The sequence below is a fragment of the Macadamia integrifolia genome, chromosome 5 (genome assembly GCF_013358625.1).
Source record: "Macadamia integrifolia cultivar HAES 741 chromosome 5, SCU_Mint_v3, whole genome shotgun sequence".
In the NCBI taxonomy this organism is placed as follows: Eukaryota; Viridiplantae; Streptophyta; class Magnoliopsida; order Proteales; family Proteaceae; genus Macadamia; species Macadamia integrifolia.
This window is the reverse complement of record NC_056561.1, coordinates 9656155-9673679: the sequence shown is the minus strand read 5'-3', so window position 1 is coordinate 9673679 and position 17525 is coordinate 9656155. Positions and strand designations below refer to the sequence as shown.

General features: G+C 35.9%; 2 protein-coding genes across 2 annotated transcripts; one reads left to right on the top strand and one right to left on the bottom strand.

Moving 5' to 3' along the window:
* Window positions 1–1394: 1394 nt before the first annotated feature.
* On the top strand, window positions 1395–3276 carry LOC122078304 (protein BASIC PENTACYSTEINE1-like). Its single transcript, XM_042644234.1, has 2 exons — window positions 1395–1551; window positions 1989–3276. Exon 2 carries the CDS (start codon window positions 2081–2083, stop codon window positions 2939–2941), a length of 861 nt encoding a protein of 286 aa, XP_042500168.1. The 5' UTR covers window positions 1395–1551; window positions 1989–2080; the 3' UTR covers window positions 2942–3276.
* A 6971-nt stretch (window positions 3277–10247) lies between these two features.
* On the bottom strand, window positions 10248–11856 carry LOC122077782 (putative clathrin assembly protein At1g25240). The gene has a single exon (XM_042643653.1). The coding sequence runs from the start codon at window positions 11636–11638 to the stop codon at window positions 10349–10351; it is 1290 nt and encodes a 429-aa protein (XP_042499587.1). The 5' UTR covers window positions 11639–11856; the 3' UTR covers window positions 10248–10348.
* Window positions 11857–17525: the final 5669 nt, after the last annotated feature.

Genomic DNA, 17525 nt, shown 5'->3' with positions numbered 1-17525 from the left:
ACTGATCAAACGGTCGGTTGATTCCTCCAATAGGCTCTCTTGTAAAATTTTTGACAATAAAATTCAACATGTTACTATTTGTAGATAAGAAGTTAATCTCTGGTATAATCTTTTGATGGACTTTGATGGTCGAGGGGGGAGGGAGAGAGAGATAGACGCAATAGGCACTAGCTTGCAATACACTAATGGTGCACTCATCCTTTTCCCAAACTTTATTGTGTCTAAAGTGGTGTCAGAAATAAATCAGAACGTTAGCGTTGATTCCCCAATAACATGACACTGACATAATATGATATACTGATCAATTGATCGATTGATTTCCCCAATAGGATCTCTTGTAAAGATCTTGTCATAAATAAATCTGGACGTTAACATTGATTGCTCAATAACACGACATTGACATAACATGACATACTTATCACTCGGTTGATTGATTCATCCAATAGGCTCTCTTGTAAAGATTTTGACAATAAAATTCAACATGTTACTATTTGCAGATAAGAAGTTCATCTCAGGTATAATCTTTCAATTGACCTTGATGGTCGCTAGGGGGGGGGGAGAGAGAGAGAGAGAGAGAGAGAGAGATGTAGTGGGCACTAGCTTGCAGTATACTAACGGTGTGTTCATCCTTTTTCCAATCTTTATTGTCTAAAGTGGTGTCAGAAATAGATCTGCACGTTAACATTAATTACTCAATAACATGATACTGACATAACATGATATACTGATCAATCGATCGATTGATTCCCCCAATAGGTTCTCTTGTAAAGATTTTGTCGGAAATAAATCTGGATGTTTCCGTTGTTAGCATATAACACAACACTGACATAATATGCTATATTGATCAATCGGTTGATTGATTCCTCCAATAGACTCTCTCTGTAAAGATTTTGACGATTAAATTTAACATGCTACTATTTAGAGAGAAGAAGTTAATATCAAATATAATCTTTTGATTGACCTTGATAGTGATAATATTAGGATGATCTAAAACTAAGCAAATGTGAGATTTTTTTTAATGGCTTACATATATGGTTTTTATGAACCAGAATAAGTGAATGCTTGGACCATTATTGCCCTATGGTTGAGTTGAAGTGCAATTGGGTTCATCCCCTTGGCTGAATGACCTGAATAGAAAAAAACAAAAAGCAAGTTGGTCTCTCCAAGTTGAATGAAAAGATAAGAACAAGGGGAGGTGTATTTCTGTCAAATAAACATAAAGCCTTATTGGCATCTCTGGCATTATGCCAACGAGGATATTGATTATCACAGTTAGCAAAAATATAAAAAAATAGTTTTTTTTTTAATTAATAAAAAAAATGAGAAAATGAGAAATGGAGAAAAGATAGAGAAGATATACTTGTAGAAATAGATTTCATTTCCTTTATGAAACAGAAAATATATATATAACCATTGTGGGTTGAAGTAAAGCGGAGTATATTCGTTGATTTTTGCCCATTTCGTCTTCTCTCTCTCTCCTCTCTCTCTCTCTCTCTCTCTCTCTCAACAGAAAAGGGGAAGAACCCTAAAGAGCAATTTTACAACCTGCAAGTAAGACTTCTCTCTCTCTGGCCTGTCTAGAATAAAAAATAAAAACTGTCTGAAATCTCTGATATTTTATTTTCCCTTCGTTATCTGTTCTTAAATTTTAAAATTTTGATTCTGAATCTCTAATCGCAATCTGGGTTCTTGCTTGGAAATATCTAAGTTTAAAACCCTAAAAGATGATTGCTTTTCTGTGATTATTGGAATGTTGTTTATTGAGGATTTCATGTGAGCGTTAAGATTGTGTTTTGAACATCTAAATGATTTCTTAGGTTTTGGTTTGGTTTATTATAGGATCCTCTGATGCTTTGGTCTAAAATTTCTTTTAGATGATTTGGTTCTTCTCTGATGATGTCCAGGTTTTGATTTCTATGTTCTTCTTTTCTTATTTTGTTGGGATTTATTTCGTTCTTCTGGTTCCGTCTCTTTCTTGGATTTTGCAGGCTCTGCTAGCAGGCAATGTGTTTGATGGGTTGAACGGGAATAAACAAAAATATATTTTTTTATCAGAGTTTATTATTCGTTTATAGTTACAATGGACGACGATGGCGGATTGAACATCCGTAATTGGGGTTATTATGAACCCTCATCCCTTAAAGGGCATCTCGGTCTACAGCTCATGTCATCCGTGGCAGAGCGAGACACTAAAACTCTTCTCACTGGGCGTGAATCGGCCGTCATGGTTAATGCTAATGGAGCTTTCCATCACAGAGACTGTGGAGTTTCCGAAGCTCCAGTCTCCATGGATTTTGTTAGAGAGGGTTGGATCAACCAGAGAGAGAAGTTTCTGCATATGTTACCGGGGAATGCAAATTTTGCTCTTATATCTGAGCCGTCTGGAGCTCATCCCATTCAAATGATACAGCCACCAGATGCATCGAAGGATGAAAGGTTGTCTCGTATGGAAGAGACAGCTGGTAAGAAGGAGGCACCCTTGAAGAAAAGGCAAGGTGGTCGCACTCAAAACACCCAAAAGTCTCCGAAACCAAAGAAGAGTAAAAAGGCTCCTGGTGTGCCAAAGGATGAGTGTAATTCTTCTGCTCCAAGAGCAAAGCCTGAGAAAAAGAACACTGAATTAGTCATAAATGGGGTTGATATGGATATTTCGGGTATTCCGATCCCGATTTGCTCATGCACTGGAGTTCCTCAACAATGTTACCGATGGGGATGCGGTGGGTGGCAATCGGCGTGCTGTACAACTACTATATCTATGTATCCCTTGCCAATGAGTACAAAAAGGCGTGGCGCAAGGATAGCAGGGCGGAAAATGAGCCAGGGAGCTTTTAAGAAGGTATTGGAGAAACTTTCTTCTGAAGGTTATAACCTTTCTAATCCGATTGATTTGAGGACTCACTGGGCAAAACATGGTACCAACAAATTTGTCACTATCAGGTAGATGTACAATGTGGATACCATAATTGGCCTCCAATTGCTTTCGGTCTGTTTCTCCTGTATATATACTTGTGGCCTGTTGCAGAGGCTTCTCGGATAGTTTGTAGTCAGATGAATTTTCTCAGTCATGTTACATGTTTTTTAAATTCAGACATTCAGGTTCTCTGGATATGTTGTTTTCTTTTTCTTTTCTGATTTGCAGTTTAAGAGTTATCAATGGTATCTGGGTGCCAGGATTTAGGAGATGAAGGATAAGATTTGATTTCTTGGATCCCTGTAGGACAATTTACTTCGTCTTTACTTTTTCCTGATGTTATCAAGAACAGATTTTGGTTGGTACTTTTCTTTTTTGTCGCTCTTATGGGCATCTCACTATACTCAATAGTCTTCATGATATAATTTGAGCTACAATGCTCTTATTGATTCAGTACTCAAACTAGTTGCTGTTTCAAGTAAGGTTAAGTGGCTTCTGAGGAGATAGTTCCATGTTGTTTAAATTTTATTGGCAGTTCTCAGTCAATTTACTTCTAGTCATTTTCTATCATTTTGTCTCAATCTATTATTCTTGTTACTTATATATAGCTTCCTTAGATCTTCTAGATTCAGATTTGGTTTGCATAATGTTTGTATTGTACTAAATAGTACGAACGAATTTTATTGTCCATTTTGTGCTGTGACAATGTCTCAAGTTCACTTGGCTGTAATGGCTCAAGAATATATTTAAGTTAGGATGTGCCTTTATTTGTATTTTTCTTTTCCTAATGAAAAGGCATTATCTGAAAATAATTTAGGAAGCATGGGTATGATAAACAGCTGAGTCATTCTTGCTCTTGCATTGAATTTGTTTCCATCCCATCTTTAGCTTGTTCAATGCTGAATGTGAGCTTCTAGGACATTGACCTTTGTAAGTTTAGTTTGGTTTACTTCTTTTGGAATTGAATTGGGTTTTTGGCAACTTAAGCATTTAACCTTGGGTGCGTCAGTTACAAATAGAACTTGTAACCAGATTTTTTTGCCCATCAAAAAATGACAAGGCATTAAAATAGAAGACCTTATATTGTAAATTTACAATCTGGTCCTCTCCCTCTCCCTCTCTCCTTGGCAGACACTTAGTTTCCGTTTTCATTGTCCATCACTTCGTTGAGGATGTTGAGAGTTTCAAAGCACTGTCAAACTGTGAGAGTAAGTAGCATATAGAGTATTTCAAGCTGTCATCCTGGAATCTGATAATCTTCTCAATTGGATAAACGCTGATCCGCCTTGGGATTATCTCATATTTTGAAGGACCACTCATCTTGAATCTCATATTCCATCAATCTCCTTTCAACATGTCTGTTGCGAAGGCAAGGGAGTAACTGACCTGCTTGCTTCTTTTGGAATGGACTCTACCCTTTTATGTTATTTGGGATCTATCCCCTCCCCTTTTTATCTCTCAGTTCCTCTCTTCTGATGTACAATCTGTTACTTTTCCTTGCTTTGTATGATACTTTTCTATTAACTAAGTTTCTTTTTTCCCCCACCACCATTCTTGATGGGACCTACGATAGTTGCTCCTCATCTTCCACTTCTCCCTCCTTTTGTGGAGATCCTCCTCCACTACAGATCCCAATTGGTAGGGATAGGGAAGATTGTCCAAAGAATATCTGAACAACAATCGACATTGGTGAGTATGCTGAGTAGGGCGAGGGGGTGAAATTGTCTAACCCAAGCCCAACAAATAGTCCGGGCTTGCATTTTTTGAGATGGTTGCAGATTGGATTGAGCTTTGACAAGTTCTTCAAGATTTCATTGTAAACTAAACTTCAAATTTAAGTAAATGTAATCTCAACCAGGGAGGAGGCAGCGAGGGGGAAGGGTGCAGCTACTTGTTGGTGCTGGCTGCAGGTGCGGGGAGGTGGTCTGCATGGGGTGATGGTGGGAGTACTCTACAGGGGTGGTAGGAGGTCACGGGGCTGCTTTGGGTTGCAGAGTACGGGATGGGGGAGTAGGAGACGGAGAATAAGGGGAGAGGGAGAAGGAAGAGGGGAAATTACAAAAACATATCCTTTAAAAAGTTTGTTAGTAGAATGGGGTGGGCAAATAACTCTGGTTGCAAACAGATTATCCCTTTAGACTATAAAATTTTGTTTTTATGTATTTGGGATTTTCTTGGGTTCTGTTTATCTGCCAAAGAACTGACTAAAGGAAAAATTGGCTTCTGTGCTTCGTTGCCAATGCCATTGTGGTCTAGAGATCTCTTGCATTTGTTTGTTAGTGTTGGCTTTTATTGTTCATCTCATTGATATCATTTAGCTTAAGGATGCTTCAACTCTTAAATCTAAACTCTGCTGAGCATCATCTCTTGAATCAAATTTGTTGGTTAGGTTTGAAAGTGATTTCATTTGTCAATTCTTAGTCGTTGAAAGTGACATTGTATAGTTGTTAACGGAGTTCTTTTTCCTGATAATTATTTTGTGATCTGGTCAGTTTATGGACTAGAATCTCTAATAGCCTTAAGCTTCCTGTTTGTGACTGGATCCTTCCGAAGAATTTGTTCCCATAAATTTGAAGAGCACTTAAAGTTTCACTTTCGTAATGGGAAGCAGTCATCTCTTTTCACATGTAGGTAGTAGGACTATCATTTGACTAGACAATGAGTATGTACTTGGAAAATTAAAAAGAACTCCATAAGTTTGAGCAGATGTGGACATCAACTCATGAAATCTTAACATCTTATTGGATCAACTCATGAAATCTTAACATCTTATTGGATGATGTCCTAATTACTTGGGGTCGTCACAGAAACCCTATTCCTTTAGTCCTTTTCGCATGAGGCAATATATTCCGTGAACTCATAGGCAGTCAGTCTTTTTCACGAACCTGACTGATTTCATTTTGTCCCCCTATGCTTGTCCTTTAAACTGTAATTTTCTGTATATTCAGTTATTGATGTATCCATTGGTCAGCTGTTCTAGATAGCTAACCATCTAAATCAACTGCCACTCCTGATCTTCCTTGAACGCGTTTTCTGATAATATCCTTCCCTTTGACACTCAGTTTGCTTGAATATTTTCATTATCTGGTAGGTCTCTTCCTAGTGTTTCCACTCATCTCACAGGCCACTCTAAAAGTTCCGTTCCATTTCGTCCACCTATCTCTACATACTCTTCTGTCTCTCTCCCATTGTGTGAAGATATTGAAAATGGTTACTCTAGGCTGTCTTTTGGTCGTCAGCTTCTTATTATTGCATTGTTGTCATGATACCAAGGTAAGGCCAAGACCCATGATGCCTAGGAGATGATAAGGCTCAGTGCAAGTGCCAAATTCCAGGTATATTTGGCAGAAGATAGGTTTGTTGTAATGTATGTCTCCATATTTTTGATCTGGGCACCTTGATAGGTAAGACCTGCCTTGTTGCATAGATGTTGCCTTGGCATCATCTAGTCGATGCCTTGACAACTATGCTAGTGTCATTTTCGTGCAAATATTACCTCTGTTATCTACCTAGATAAGAAAATCCTTTAATAGACTTTAGATATGTTGCTTTGTTATGTTGGTACTAGATTTTAGTTTGGGAAGTTTCATTTGATTCAGGGAGTAACTGGATGAAAGAACATGCAAAACCTCTGTTTCTTGGTGTTGGAGATGGAAACTAGACCATCAGCAGGGGGTATTTTATGATGATGAATCTGTCTGAACATGACTTGTCAAGTATGTGATCGGTGAAATTAGCTAATCTTAAAATTACCTATGAAATTGTAAGATAGGCATAGGAAGTCAATTATAGAAGAATTGGAAATTATGGAGCATGGAAGTATAGAGCTAGATGTAGTGGGACTCCTGAGCTTAAATGGATGGATCATGCTTGTGCCCCTAGGGAAGGTTCAAATACAGGAAAATATGAAACGTTGAATTAGATTAAAAATTCTGGAGACGTCAAATCGTTAACTGATGTAGGGTAGTCTACTAAAAAAATCTGAAGCTCACGATATACAGAAGAATGATATGCTGATGATTCTTTAGTTAATCAAGGGATCAATGAAGCATGTAAAATGCAATTCTAGGTAGTTCAGTAATATCTTAGATTGACGTAGAGGGGCAATAACCAGCGGAATTGGTCGAGGGGAAGCCACTAGACTAATCAAAGGTGGAATGGCGGAGGTTCATAGCTATTCTTATGATTTCATATTAAGTGAAGGAGGTTTAAGTGGAGCTTTGGGATGTGATATTCTGATTAGTTGGGTGATCATGTTGTGACTTGAAGTTGCTAATGTTCAATATTTTGATGCCCTCTTATGAGATGTGTACTAGCATCTTCAGTGTGTAGCGGAAACGGTGGAGGTCAATAGCGCCTTCCCCAGGTCACCCCTTTTTTGGCTTTGAGAATTCATTTCATTTTGAAGTTTATGTGAACATATTGTCTTCTGTGTGAATATATACAAAAAGAAGCTATTTATCACCTGGTATTATAAAGAGCCAGTTATGGATGTGTTGCAAGGGTAGAGTTAGGAATGATCAAATTGGAGCTGATTTGGGAGTAGTTCTGATGCATGATAAGTTACGAGAAAGTTGTTTGAGGTGGCATGATCATGTTCAAGAGAGACTTCTAAATACTCCAGTATGGAGGAGTGATTGATGCATGAGCCAAAAGAGCTTGGGGCAAGACCTAAAATGAATCAAGGATATGTGATGAGAAAAGACATGGATAGCTTAGGTCTTGTATCAAGTATGACCTTGAATAGAGCCTGATTGGAAGGTAAGGATCCATGTAGCTAACTCATAAAGTTGGGATAAGGAGTTATTGTAGTGTAAAGTCAGTTTGGGAGTCACTAGTAGATCTGCAAACACATCTGAATTATCCATTAATTACCTACTGATATTAGTACATTTGACTGATCTTCGAATGGTTTCTCCTGCTTCACTACTACGTCTCCATACAGCAATGGTGGAATCAATTGCCTAAGTACGCTACCTTGGCTGCCAAAACATTTGATAGGCCATTTGGTAAATAGATTTGTTTTTCCATTCTGCATTGAGAAATAGTGACATTTTCTTCCATCTCTTCGCATTAATATCACCTAATTTCTGAATCCCATTCTCTGTTGCAAATCATCCGTGGGCAGAGCCATGTTAAGGGCCATGCAAATGTAGAAATGCTGGGGATGGAGCAATAATATTTCATCCATATCTCTTTTGTTAAATGAATGTAAAAATGATTCAGAAGATTGTCTGATCAAGTTCATCTAAATCTTCTCCGAAGGAGTTCAGTTATGTTGGGTCAATTTAAGAGTTTCAGTTTATCAGCCGTGACCTATCCTGATTCTGGCTTCTGGCTGATTCGACATGGTCAATTTATGCCAAGCAACCATAGACTGACTTTTCAGATCTAAAGGCAGATGATACTATGGTTTTTGGGACTGATTTTGGAATCAGTGGTCGACCAAATCAATCCCTGATTACATGTTCTGAGACGCCACACTAGGCGTCTGGCTGACATTTTATAGCCTAGGTCATCTTCTCTGTACCCTGAGAACTGTTAACAGTCCTGAGATTTTTGTGAGACACTCCTTGCCTTATACTTGTTAATGGGATAGCTGATGATGATTCGTCAATGTTATTCATGTAAACCCCAACCCTCCCCTCGTCTTTCCCCAAACAAATTCATCACATATGGAAGATGATAAAGCACTAGGGGTTTTCCGTAGATTTTTTTGTTTTTTTTGGTCACAAACAGGAATTTTATTAAAAGAAACTGGCTTTAGTGAAACCCTAGCAGGAAGAAATATGTACACAACAGATTGAGGGTGGTTTAAGACTTTAAGCCACCAGAAGTGAGACAAGGAGAAACTAAAGGGTTCCTTCGGCTAATAGATGAGCTTCTATAATACAATCTTGAAGGACCTGCCAAAAGAAATAAAGGAAAAACGCCCAATCCATGGTATTTTGATAAATCAGGATTAGGGTAGCCAGGCATCCTCATAGATGCGAGTGGATTGCCATTGGCTATTCTACGTCTAAGACCTTGTTAGGGGGATCAGGTTGATTCATGTACGGGACTGATTCACACATGGATCAGACCATACGAAAATTGTGTTCATACAAGAACCTGATCCACTTTCTGACATGCCAACCTTGTCTAGCTAATAAAGCAAAATTAAAACTCTCAAATTTGCAAAAGTCACAACCACCCAAACTAGACACAGGACCTCCCGTCTCTACAAATAAGCACTTTAATCCTTACTATATTTCTGCCAAAAATGGCGATTCAACTTATTAAGCTCTTTTTTTTTTTTTTTTTTTTTTTAATTTTAAAGTTAAGGTTAGAGATTGTGTTTGTGGGTAACGAAAATATAGAATTGACACAGATTGGGATGCTGGTGGCAACATATTCCCAACAGAGGAGAGAAGAGATTCTTTTCACCTTGAGATCTTATATTGGATCCTCTCTACAATGCTAGCGAAAACGGTCCTTTTAGTCTGACCAAAATCAATGGGAAGGCTAAGATGCTTACCATGTCTCTGGACAAATAGGGAAACCTATAGAGCGAGATATCATCCTGGAAAGGACTAGGAGTGTTTGGGCTAAAGATGATACTAGATTTCTTAAAAATTTTCTCATGCCTAGACACACAACAGTAATCGGCTAATAGGAACAACGGGTCACTCTCATGTAGACCAAGTGTCGAAAAAAAAATATATCAATCATCTACAAATAGAAGATGAGAAATTTGGGCGGCTTTTTTTGGCGTCGAATGTATACAAACAATAGTGCCTACTTCACCAAATTAGCTCTTCTTTCTTTCTTATATAAGCCATGCTAGAGAGGACAGACTCTCTTCATTGCTAGTCTCTAAGCACCAGAAATCATTTGATCAACAAATGTGAATGACAAGATTGAAAGAACATGGATGGCATATGGTTCTAAATAAGAAGTTGAAATCAAAACACCAATCTGGTTACCCTACCCCAGACTGTGGGCAATAGCAATTATAACAACAGGTGGTTGTCTTACTTTATGTGAATTATTTAATGACAGAAGACACTTCTGAAGCAATAACATGGGGCCCTCTCCAAGGCCTAAAGCAGGGGAAGAATGGTGGATGTTAAGTGGATGAGATATTGAGCAATTTTGACGATATGGGATCATTTTTTTACTCAAAACATTTTATGGCCATGGGTTACCTTACCCCTCTTTCTGGAAAATGCTCACTTTTTGTATAACTGTAAATTTTTTGTAAAGGAAGGAGGTGATAAAAGACCCACAAACACTGTTTCAAACACCCAACTGTTTGTGCAATGATAAGAGATGCAAGAGAACATACTATCCAATATAAACTCAAGTTTCCATCTTCTATTGTATTGAATACATTCACTCTCACAAGACATTTACCTACACACAAAATGAGGGAGAGAAAGACGGACTCTTTCCTCCTCAAAGAGAGACAATCCAATTACTAGGGTTTCCAACAGTTGAAGAAGCTGCTGGAATTGGATTGAAGTAATGCTCCAACTGCAGCAAACCATTTGATACTATTGTAGGATCATTGTTATAACCATATAGAAGAAGAGGAGGAAAGTTTAGAGAAGGCGCGAAAGGATCTATACAATTTCTCTTTTGAACCTCAGAGAATTCACCTCCATCTACTCTGAAAAATGAGAATTCATCTGCACTTCCTTTACTCTTAAATTCATCTTCAAAGACCTCCCATTTCTGGGTCACTATTGTCTTCTTCTTCAAGGATTTGTCTTGGTCTCCCTGTTTTTCAATGAATGGAGTATCCATTGGTACAACAGCTCCTTCACTGTTGTAGCTTTCATTGTTGTTCATCTTCTCTGAGACTTTCTCACTAATCATCTGTTCAAGATCTTGAATATCTTCTTCTGGGATCTGCTCAACTCTGGGGAGTTCAGATGCATTAAGAACACCAAAGTCCTTACAGAACTCAAAATAAGAAGATAGTTCTTTACCCTGAGATGCAGCTTTCTGTAAGACACCAAGAGCCATTATTGCCTCTGTCTTTCCAGCCTTAAATATTCTCACTAGTACTCCAGCAATCCCACTGCACATTTTGCTATATACATCGAAGATTTCGATCACAATGCAATCCAAGGCTTCAAGAATGAGACGAACATTCATCCCATCTGTGCAAGGCTTAATCTGGATTAGCATATCCAGCAATGCCTGTAATCTCTGTAATTCAACTAGTACTTTCACCATAGAAGAAGACACATCTGTATCCTTATCATCTTTTTCATGATCATCCGCCGGATTGCAGCTTAAGAAGGCAGATTTCTGATCAAGATAAGCAAAATAGGCACGAACAAAAGCATTGAAACCCCATGATTTTGTAGTCTTTAAATGACTATCTGTGAAGTCAGAAAGATCGAATGGCAATCTACCAATCCTTCTAACAGCTGGGACATTGCAGCAATAGATGCCATGTAAGAGCATTAAGCCCTTGATAGCAACAACCCAGCTTTGTGTCTTCTCGATTCGTTTAGTAAGAATCCATATAAAAGGTTTGAAAGAGGAAGAGGTACGGATCCAAGCAAAGACCCGCTGCGCATTCTTATAATCGACGGAGAATTCATCGTGGCTGGTGGCTTTAATGATAGCTGATTCGAGCTCCGGTTGTCGAAAGGAGTTCCTTCTTGATAGCTTTGCAAGGCAGATACTATTCCTGTCTTTTAAAACAGCAGAAGCCCTTTTCCAAAGCCTCATCGCCTCCCTATGTGAACAATGACTTCCCTTCCTCTTTGTTTTAGAGAAACAGAGGCTTCTATCTAATCATTTTCTCCTTCTCCTCCATTTCTTAAACATCTCTTCAATGGAAGACTTTTGAGAGTTTAAAAATGAAAAATACAAAATAAAAAGGAAGAAGAAGAAGAAGAAGAAGAGGAGGAGGAGGAGATCCTGCCCTGAATCACACCTAATTCTAAACTAAAAACAATTTGATTGCAGGCCCAGATTTTTAAACTATGTATTGTTATTTATTCTCTTGTTGAAGAAACGGCTTGAAGGTGTCAAGGTCGTTATTCTGTTGGAAGAAGGCAGCCTTGTTGCATGAGACCCACAACTATCATAGAGGTGTCCAAATTCCAAAATAGGTAGACTTGGAAGAGGCTATGCCTGTAATTGGTTATTCTGGTCCATTGGTGGGCAAGCATTTCTGTTTTTTTTTTTATTAGTTTTTTATGAATTCTTCCTTGATTGTAGCATGGCGTGTGCCATCGTGGGGTAGATTGCCATTTCTCTTCACTCTTTAAATGGTAAGGAGTCGGATAAGTGTTGGCACATGAGATGGGTAGGATATCAAAGTTTAAAGCTATGTTATCATTTTCATTGAAAAATATTGTTATTATTATTATTATTATTTTTTTTTTTTTGAGGAGAGGAAAAAAAAAAAAAAAAAAAGTTGGACTTAGGAGAGGTTGGGTCTTGAAGGGTTTTAATTTTTAAGAATTTGGGGAAGTAGAACTAGGTGCATGGAATCGGAATGTATTAGTTGTCAAGGTAATAAAAATTAGTTTCTTCTCATCAAAAGAAAGATATTGATTTTTTTTATATAAAAAGGATTTCTTATTTTCTTAAAATTTCTTATATGAAAGATTTTCGTATACTTTTTTAAGTGGGTGGTAGCAAAAAAATCCACATTAGCTTTTGTAATTTTTACACAAAATGTTTAAGAGAAAGAGTGACAGGCAATGAAAGAAAGAGAAAAGCGAAATAGGAGGAAGGAATAATGGGGTTTCTAATTGTTTACATTAAAATCCTTTGTAAGAGTTGTGAATTTTTTTATTTTTTTTCCCGTTGCAAGAGTGGTGAAAATGTTAGTAAGACAAAAGAAAAAGTGATGAGAATATTGTGATGCAATTTTTTTATTTTAAAAATTATATTGATAAAAACTATTTTATCTTTTTATTTTATTTTTATTTTATTTTAATTGAGTCTACTACTTTTATGTAATGGCACTCTGTATCATGCTTCATTTTGATTACAAGGAAAGATGATGCAGTCAATCCCAATTATTGGAGGTATGAAGGAATGTTCTAATTGAAAATATGTCAAATTATTGCTCACAGTCTGTCACTACCCTTTTACTGTACTCTTATTTAAAAAAATATTTAAGTTCTTAAAAAAAATTTAAGTTCTTAAAAAAAATTCAAAATAATTTAAAAATGACTAATTTTTTTTTCTTTTTAAAAAAGAAAGTAACTTATCATTATGTATTTTAAAGAGTTGTCATTGTCTTACACATTTTTTGAGTACCTATATAAAATGGTAGGACTTTACGTTAATTGAAAGAATAAATATGTCATTTTGAAAAAAGGAAAAAAGTAAGGTTGAAAAGATAGTTAACTTTAAAAATAAAATTTCAAATTAATTTGAAAGTGACTTATTATTATGAGTTTTTTCAGAGTTGTCACTGTCTTGCATATTTTTTCAAGACATATATAAAATGGGGCATGTCTAAATGTAACCCATCCGGTTACAAAACCCTTGTAAACTAAATTTCTGTGTCTTCATTATTTTGTCATTTTGTGATTGCTTTTAAGGTCAAAAAAGTAAATTACTATGTCCCCATTATTTTGTCATTTTGTGATTGCTTTTAAGGTCAAAAAAAGTAAATTACTATGTCCCCATTATTTTGTCATTTTGTGATTGCATTTAAGGTTAACAAAAGTAAATTCAACTTCAACTTTTTGGATCGTTACTTTGATTTAAACTGAAAAATGAGGGGTAATTTTGAGAATGAATACACTCTTCCCAAACAACCCGAACAACCCCTCGCCCCAACTGATCGTCTTCCTCCTCACGAGTCTTTTTGTTACCTTGGCTGGTTTTTATAGCATAAAGTTCGGCGAGATCATCTCCAGTGAGTCAGGTAAAGACTCTCTTTCTTCTCGGCGTGTTCAATGCTTTTCTGGGTTTTAGGGTTTAAAACTTCTGGTGGACTTCATTTTTGTTTTTTTGAAGTTTAGAAAATAAGACATATTTTCAGAAATTCATGTATCAATTATATTGCAATAATTTCTATTGTTATGCATTAGAAATGAGGTCGGTAAGATAGTTCTAATCATCTCTCTCTCTCTCTCTTTTCAAATAAATCAATTGTATTAAACATGCTAGTGTTTTCTAGAAAGGAAAAATTCAAGAAGATAACAAATGGCAATATTGTAGGCTTTTTTTTTTTTGGTAAAGCAATATCGTAGGCTTGGTACTACTACAATGATGACATGTGAAATTTTGTAATTATAATATATTTTATAGGTTGCTTCTAAGGGTTTTGAGATTGATTCTGGTCAATTCCAATTTGATTTGGATTTGGATTGATATTGGCAGCTATTGATTTGATCTCTGATTCCGTGTTTAAAATCGATTATAAGGTTTATAGGACTATATCGTGGGTCTTAAGATTTTAGGGTTTTTTTTTCGTTCCGATTTTGATTCGATTTGGATCAAAATTTATAGGAATCAGTTTCCAGGATGTAGGGGATGGTATCGGTATCGGTCTCTGTCGATGCTGATTCGATACCAATCCAGATCGGATGGGATCGGTGGGTATCGGCCTATTTTACCCCTGATTTTTATAAAAGGTACTACTTTTTACCTATTTTACCCTTGAAATGATCCGGATCAAGGATCGGTCTCAGCTGATATGATCGATCCCAGACTGATACTTGAAACCATGATCAGTTCGATCTCCAATTCCAAGTTTAAAATCCCTAGTTGATTTAGCTAGTTTGGATCAACTCCAATTCCGATTATTATAGAATGGTGGCATATCTAGGATTTTTGGGATTGGGTTGTTGGTTTTTAGAATTTAGTGTCAATTCTAGCATTTTTGTGACTGATTCGGATCTGATCTAGACTGGAATCATGAGGACCAATTTACTCTTTGATTTTGAGTTAAAATTCTGGCATTAGCCGATTTGGATTAGAATTGGTCGTGAACTATCCAATTCCAGCAGTTCTAGAATGGTCAATTTAGAATTAGAATCACTAGAGGAATTGTTTTGATACTCAATTTCAAGTTTAAAATCATTGGTTGAATAAATCAATTTCGATCGAAATAGACCATAGTAATACCTATCCAGTCTATTTCAGAATGGCTAATTATAAGGTTTTTGTGATTGATTCGATCCATTTCCAATTTATGTTATTTTGATCTAGATTTTATCTAGTATTAGACCAAACTGAAATCAAAGTCCAATTTCAATTCATACCGATTCGGTTTTTATTGAGTTGACTTAATCGCCTCTTGTAGGTAATATGTTCTCTTTTAGTAGTTTTTTAAAGTTGTTACAAGGTTTTTTACGGTTTTGATTTGCTTGATTTGGTCTAATTTGATTTTTTACCGATTTGATAAAAACTCAAATCGATAAAGGTTTGTTTCACGTTTCTCTTGATTAGTCCAACCCGCTCGGATTGAAAATGAACACCCTTACTCAAAGCAATAGACCCAATCACCCAAGGTTAGTATAATTTTTTTTTTTTATTTTCAATCCCATGTTGGACTTTAGAGAGACGAGGAATTGATATTTTAGATTTCAAATCATAGTGATGGGTTTGTTTGAAAATAAAATTCCATTTCTATCATTTTTTAAACACTTTTTCATAAAAAGTTGTATAGTAATTTTTAAGTTTTTATTGAGAATATAAATACATGAAATTACTTTTTGAATCCCCTTGAACCAATCATTTCTTTCACATTATAGGACTTTTTGGTAAGTAGAAGTGGGTTACAAGCCTTTTGTAATCCACCTAGGTTACAACTAAACAAACCCTATAAAATGATAGGCTTTTACCCTTATTTAAAAGAAGAATGTGTCATATTAAAAAGGCAAAAATGTAAACGTGAACAAGTGTATCTTTAATTCTTTATAGTTTCTGTGCAATGAAGTCTTGGAAAGAACTCTTTCATAATTAAATGGAGCCTTTAAAATATATCTTTGAATCATAGTGTATTGGGTTAACTGATAAAATTGGCCTTCATCCTACCATTTCAAATTTAATTTAAGTTTGATTCTAGAATAAGGATCAATGACTGAAAAGAGAATGCCAAGTCCAAGCATCCAAACAATAAACGAAAGCTTATAGTCTTCTAATAATTATAATTGTGGGAGGCATGAGAAAAATATTGATTGTTTGACTTTGCTTCTTTTTCCCTCCTTTCTTTTCTCTCATAGATTTATACCTTTGTATGCAAAGTCAATTGGAAGCTTGGATTTCAACCACATTTAAAAAAAAATAAAAATTGGTCAGCTAAGTCAATGTTCAATCGGTAAAGCCGACAATGTCATAAAAAATAATACATTTCCAATCATCCAACCCCTTCAAATGAATAGGACCATCCCCTTGGAATGTATTATTTGTCAAATGTAATAGAAATTAGTTTTTTTTTTCTCATCAAAAGAAAGATATTGAGTTTTTAATATATATTTTTATTCATTAAAAATGGGTTTTCACATTTTTTTTTAAAAACTTTCCGACATGATAAACTTTCTTATTCACCTTTTTAATTGCATGGTAATAAAATGAATCCCTACTAGCTTTTGTAATTCTTAAACAAAACATCTAAACAGGAAATTTAAGGAAATGAAAGAAAGAGAAAAAAAAGTGTAACAGAGAGGAAGAAATGATGTTTCTAATTGTTCACAATAAAGTCCTCCCTACAAGTGGTGAAAGAGGTATGAAAAAAAAGTATTGGGAATAATCCCACACCAGCTAACTCTAGGACTTTGGATGACTTCATATCCTAGTTAGAACTCTCCACCTCATATAGCTTTTGCTTTTGGGTTGTACACTCAACCACCCCCCCCTACCATTTTTTTTTAAAATTATGTTAATAAAAATTATTTTGACTTCTCTTTCTTTAAATTGGGTCAATTACTAGAATGCTATGACACTTTGTAACAAGTTTCATTTCCATTACAATGAAGGTTGATATGGCTAATTGCAACTGTTGTATGTATGCCAAAATCTTTTGATGGACAGTATGTCAAATTTTGTGGCTCTAGCCTGTCATGAGGCCATCTTTTATTGTATTCTTATCTTTGTAGTTGCAATTAAGGGTATCAAAATGCAAGCCAATCCAACGAACGAACTAAAGCGAACTTATCAGTTTTGGATTCACATATTCTTACATCAAAACTGACGAAATCAAACCAAAACGATCAATTGACACCCCTAGTTCCAATAATATAAAACTGATTTTTGTTCTCAACAAAATTTCATACCTTTACCATAAGGCATAAGGCAAAGAGAATTTTTTTTTTTTTGGTAGAAGGCAAAGAGAACATCATTTGAATTGAAACTTGACATTTGAGTTGGGAAATCGAGGCTTACTTATGAATGAAATTTGGACGCCACTTGACTTACCAAGTGTCATATGTTAGGACCTGATATAGTGTATGGTGACATAGAGGATCTGAATGCATATGATTATGAGAGGAAAAATGGCTCTATACAATGCATATATTAAGGTGTGGAGGAGAACTAATGTGAAGAATTAATATCACCAAAGTGGTGAATTAAGAAGTTGTAACCTTCTTTTAATTGCCTTACATTAAAAAAAAAAAAAAAAAAAAAAAACCTTTTAGCTTAA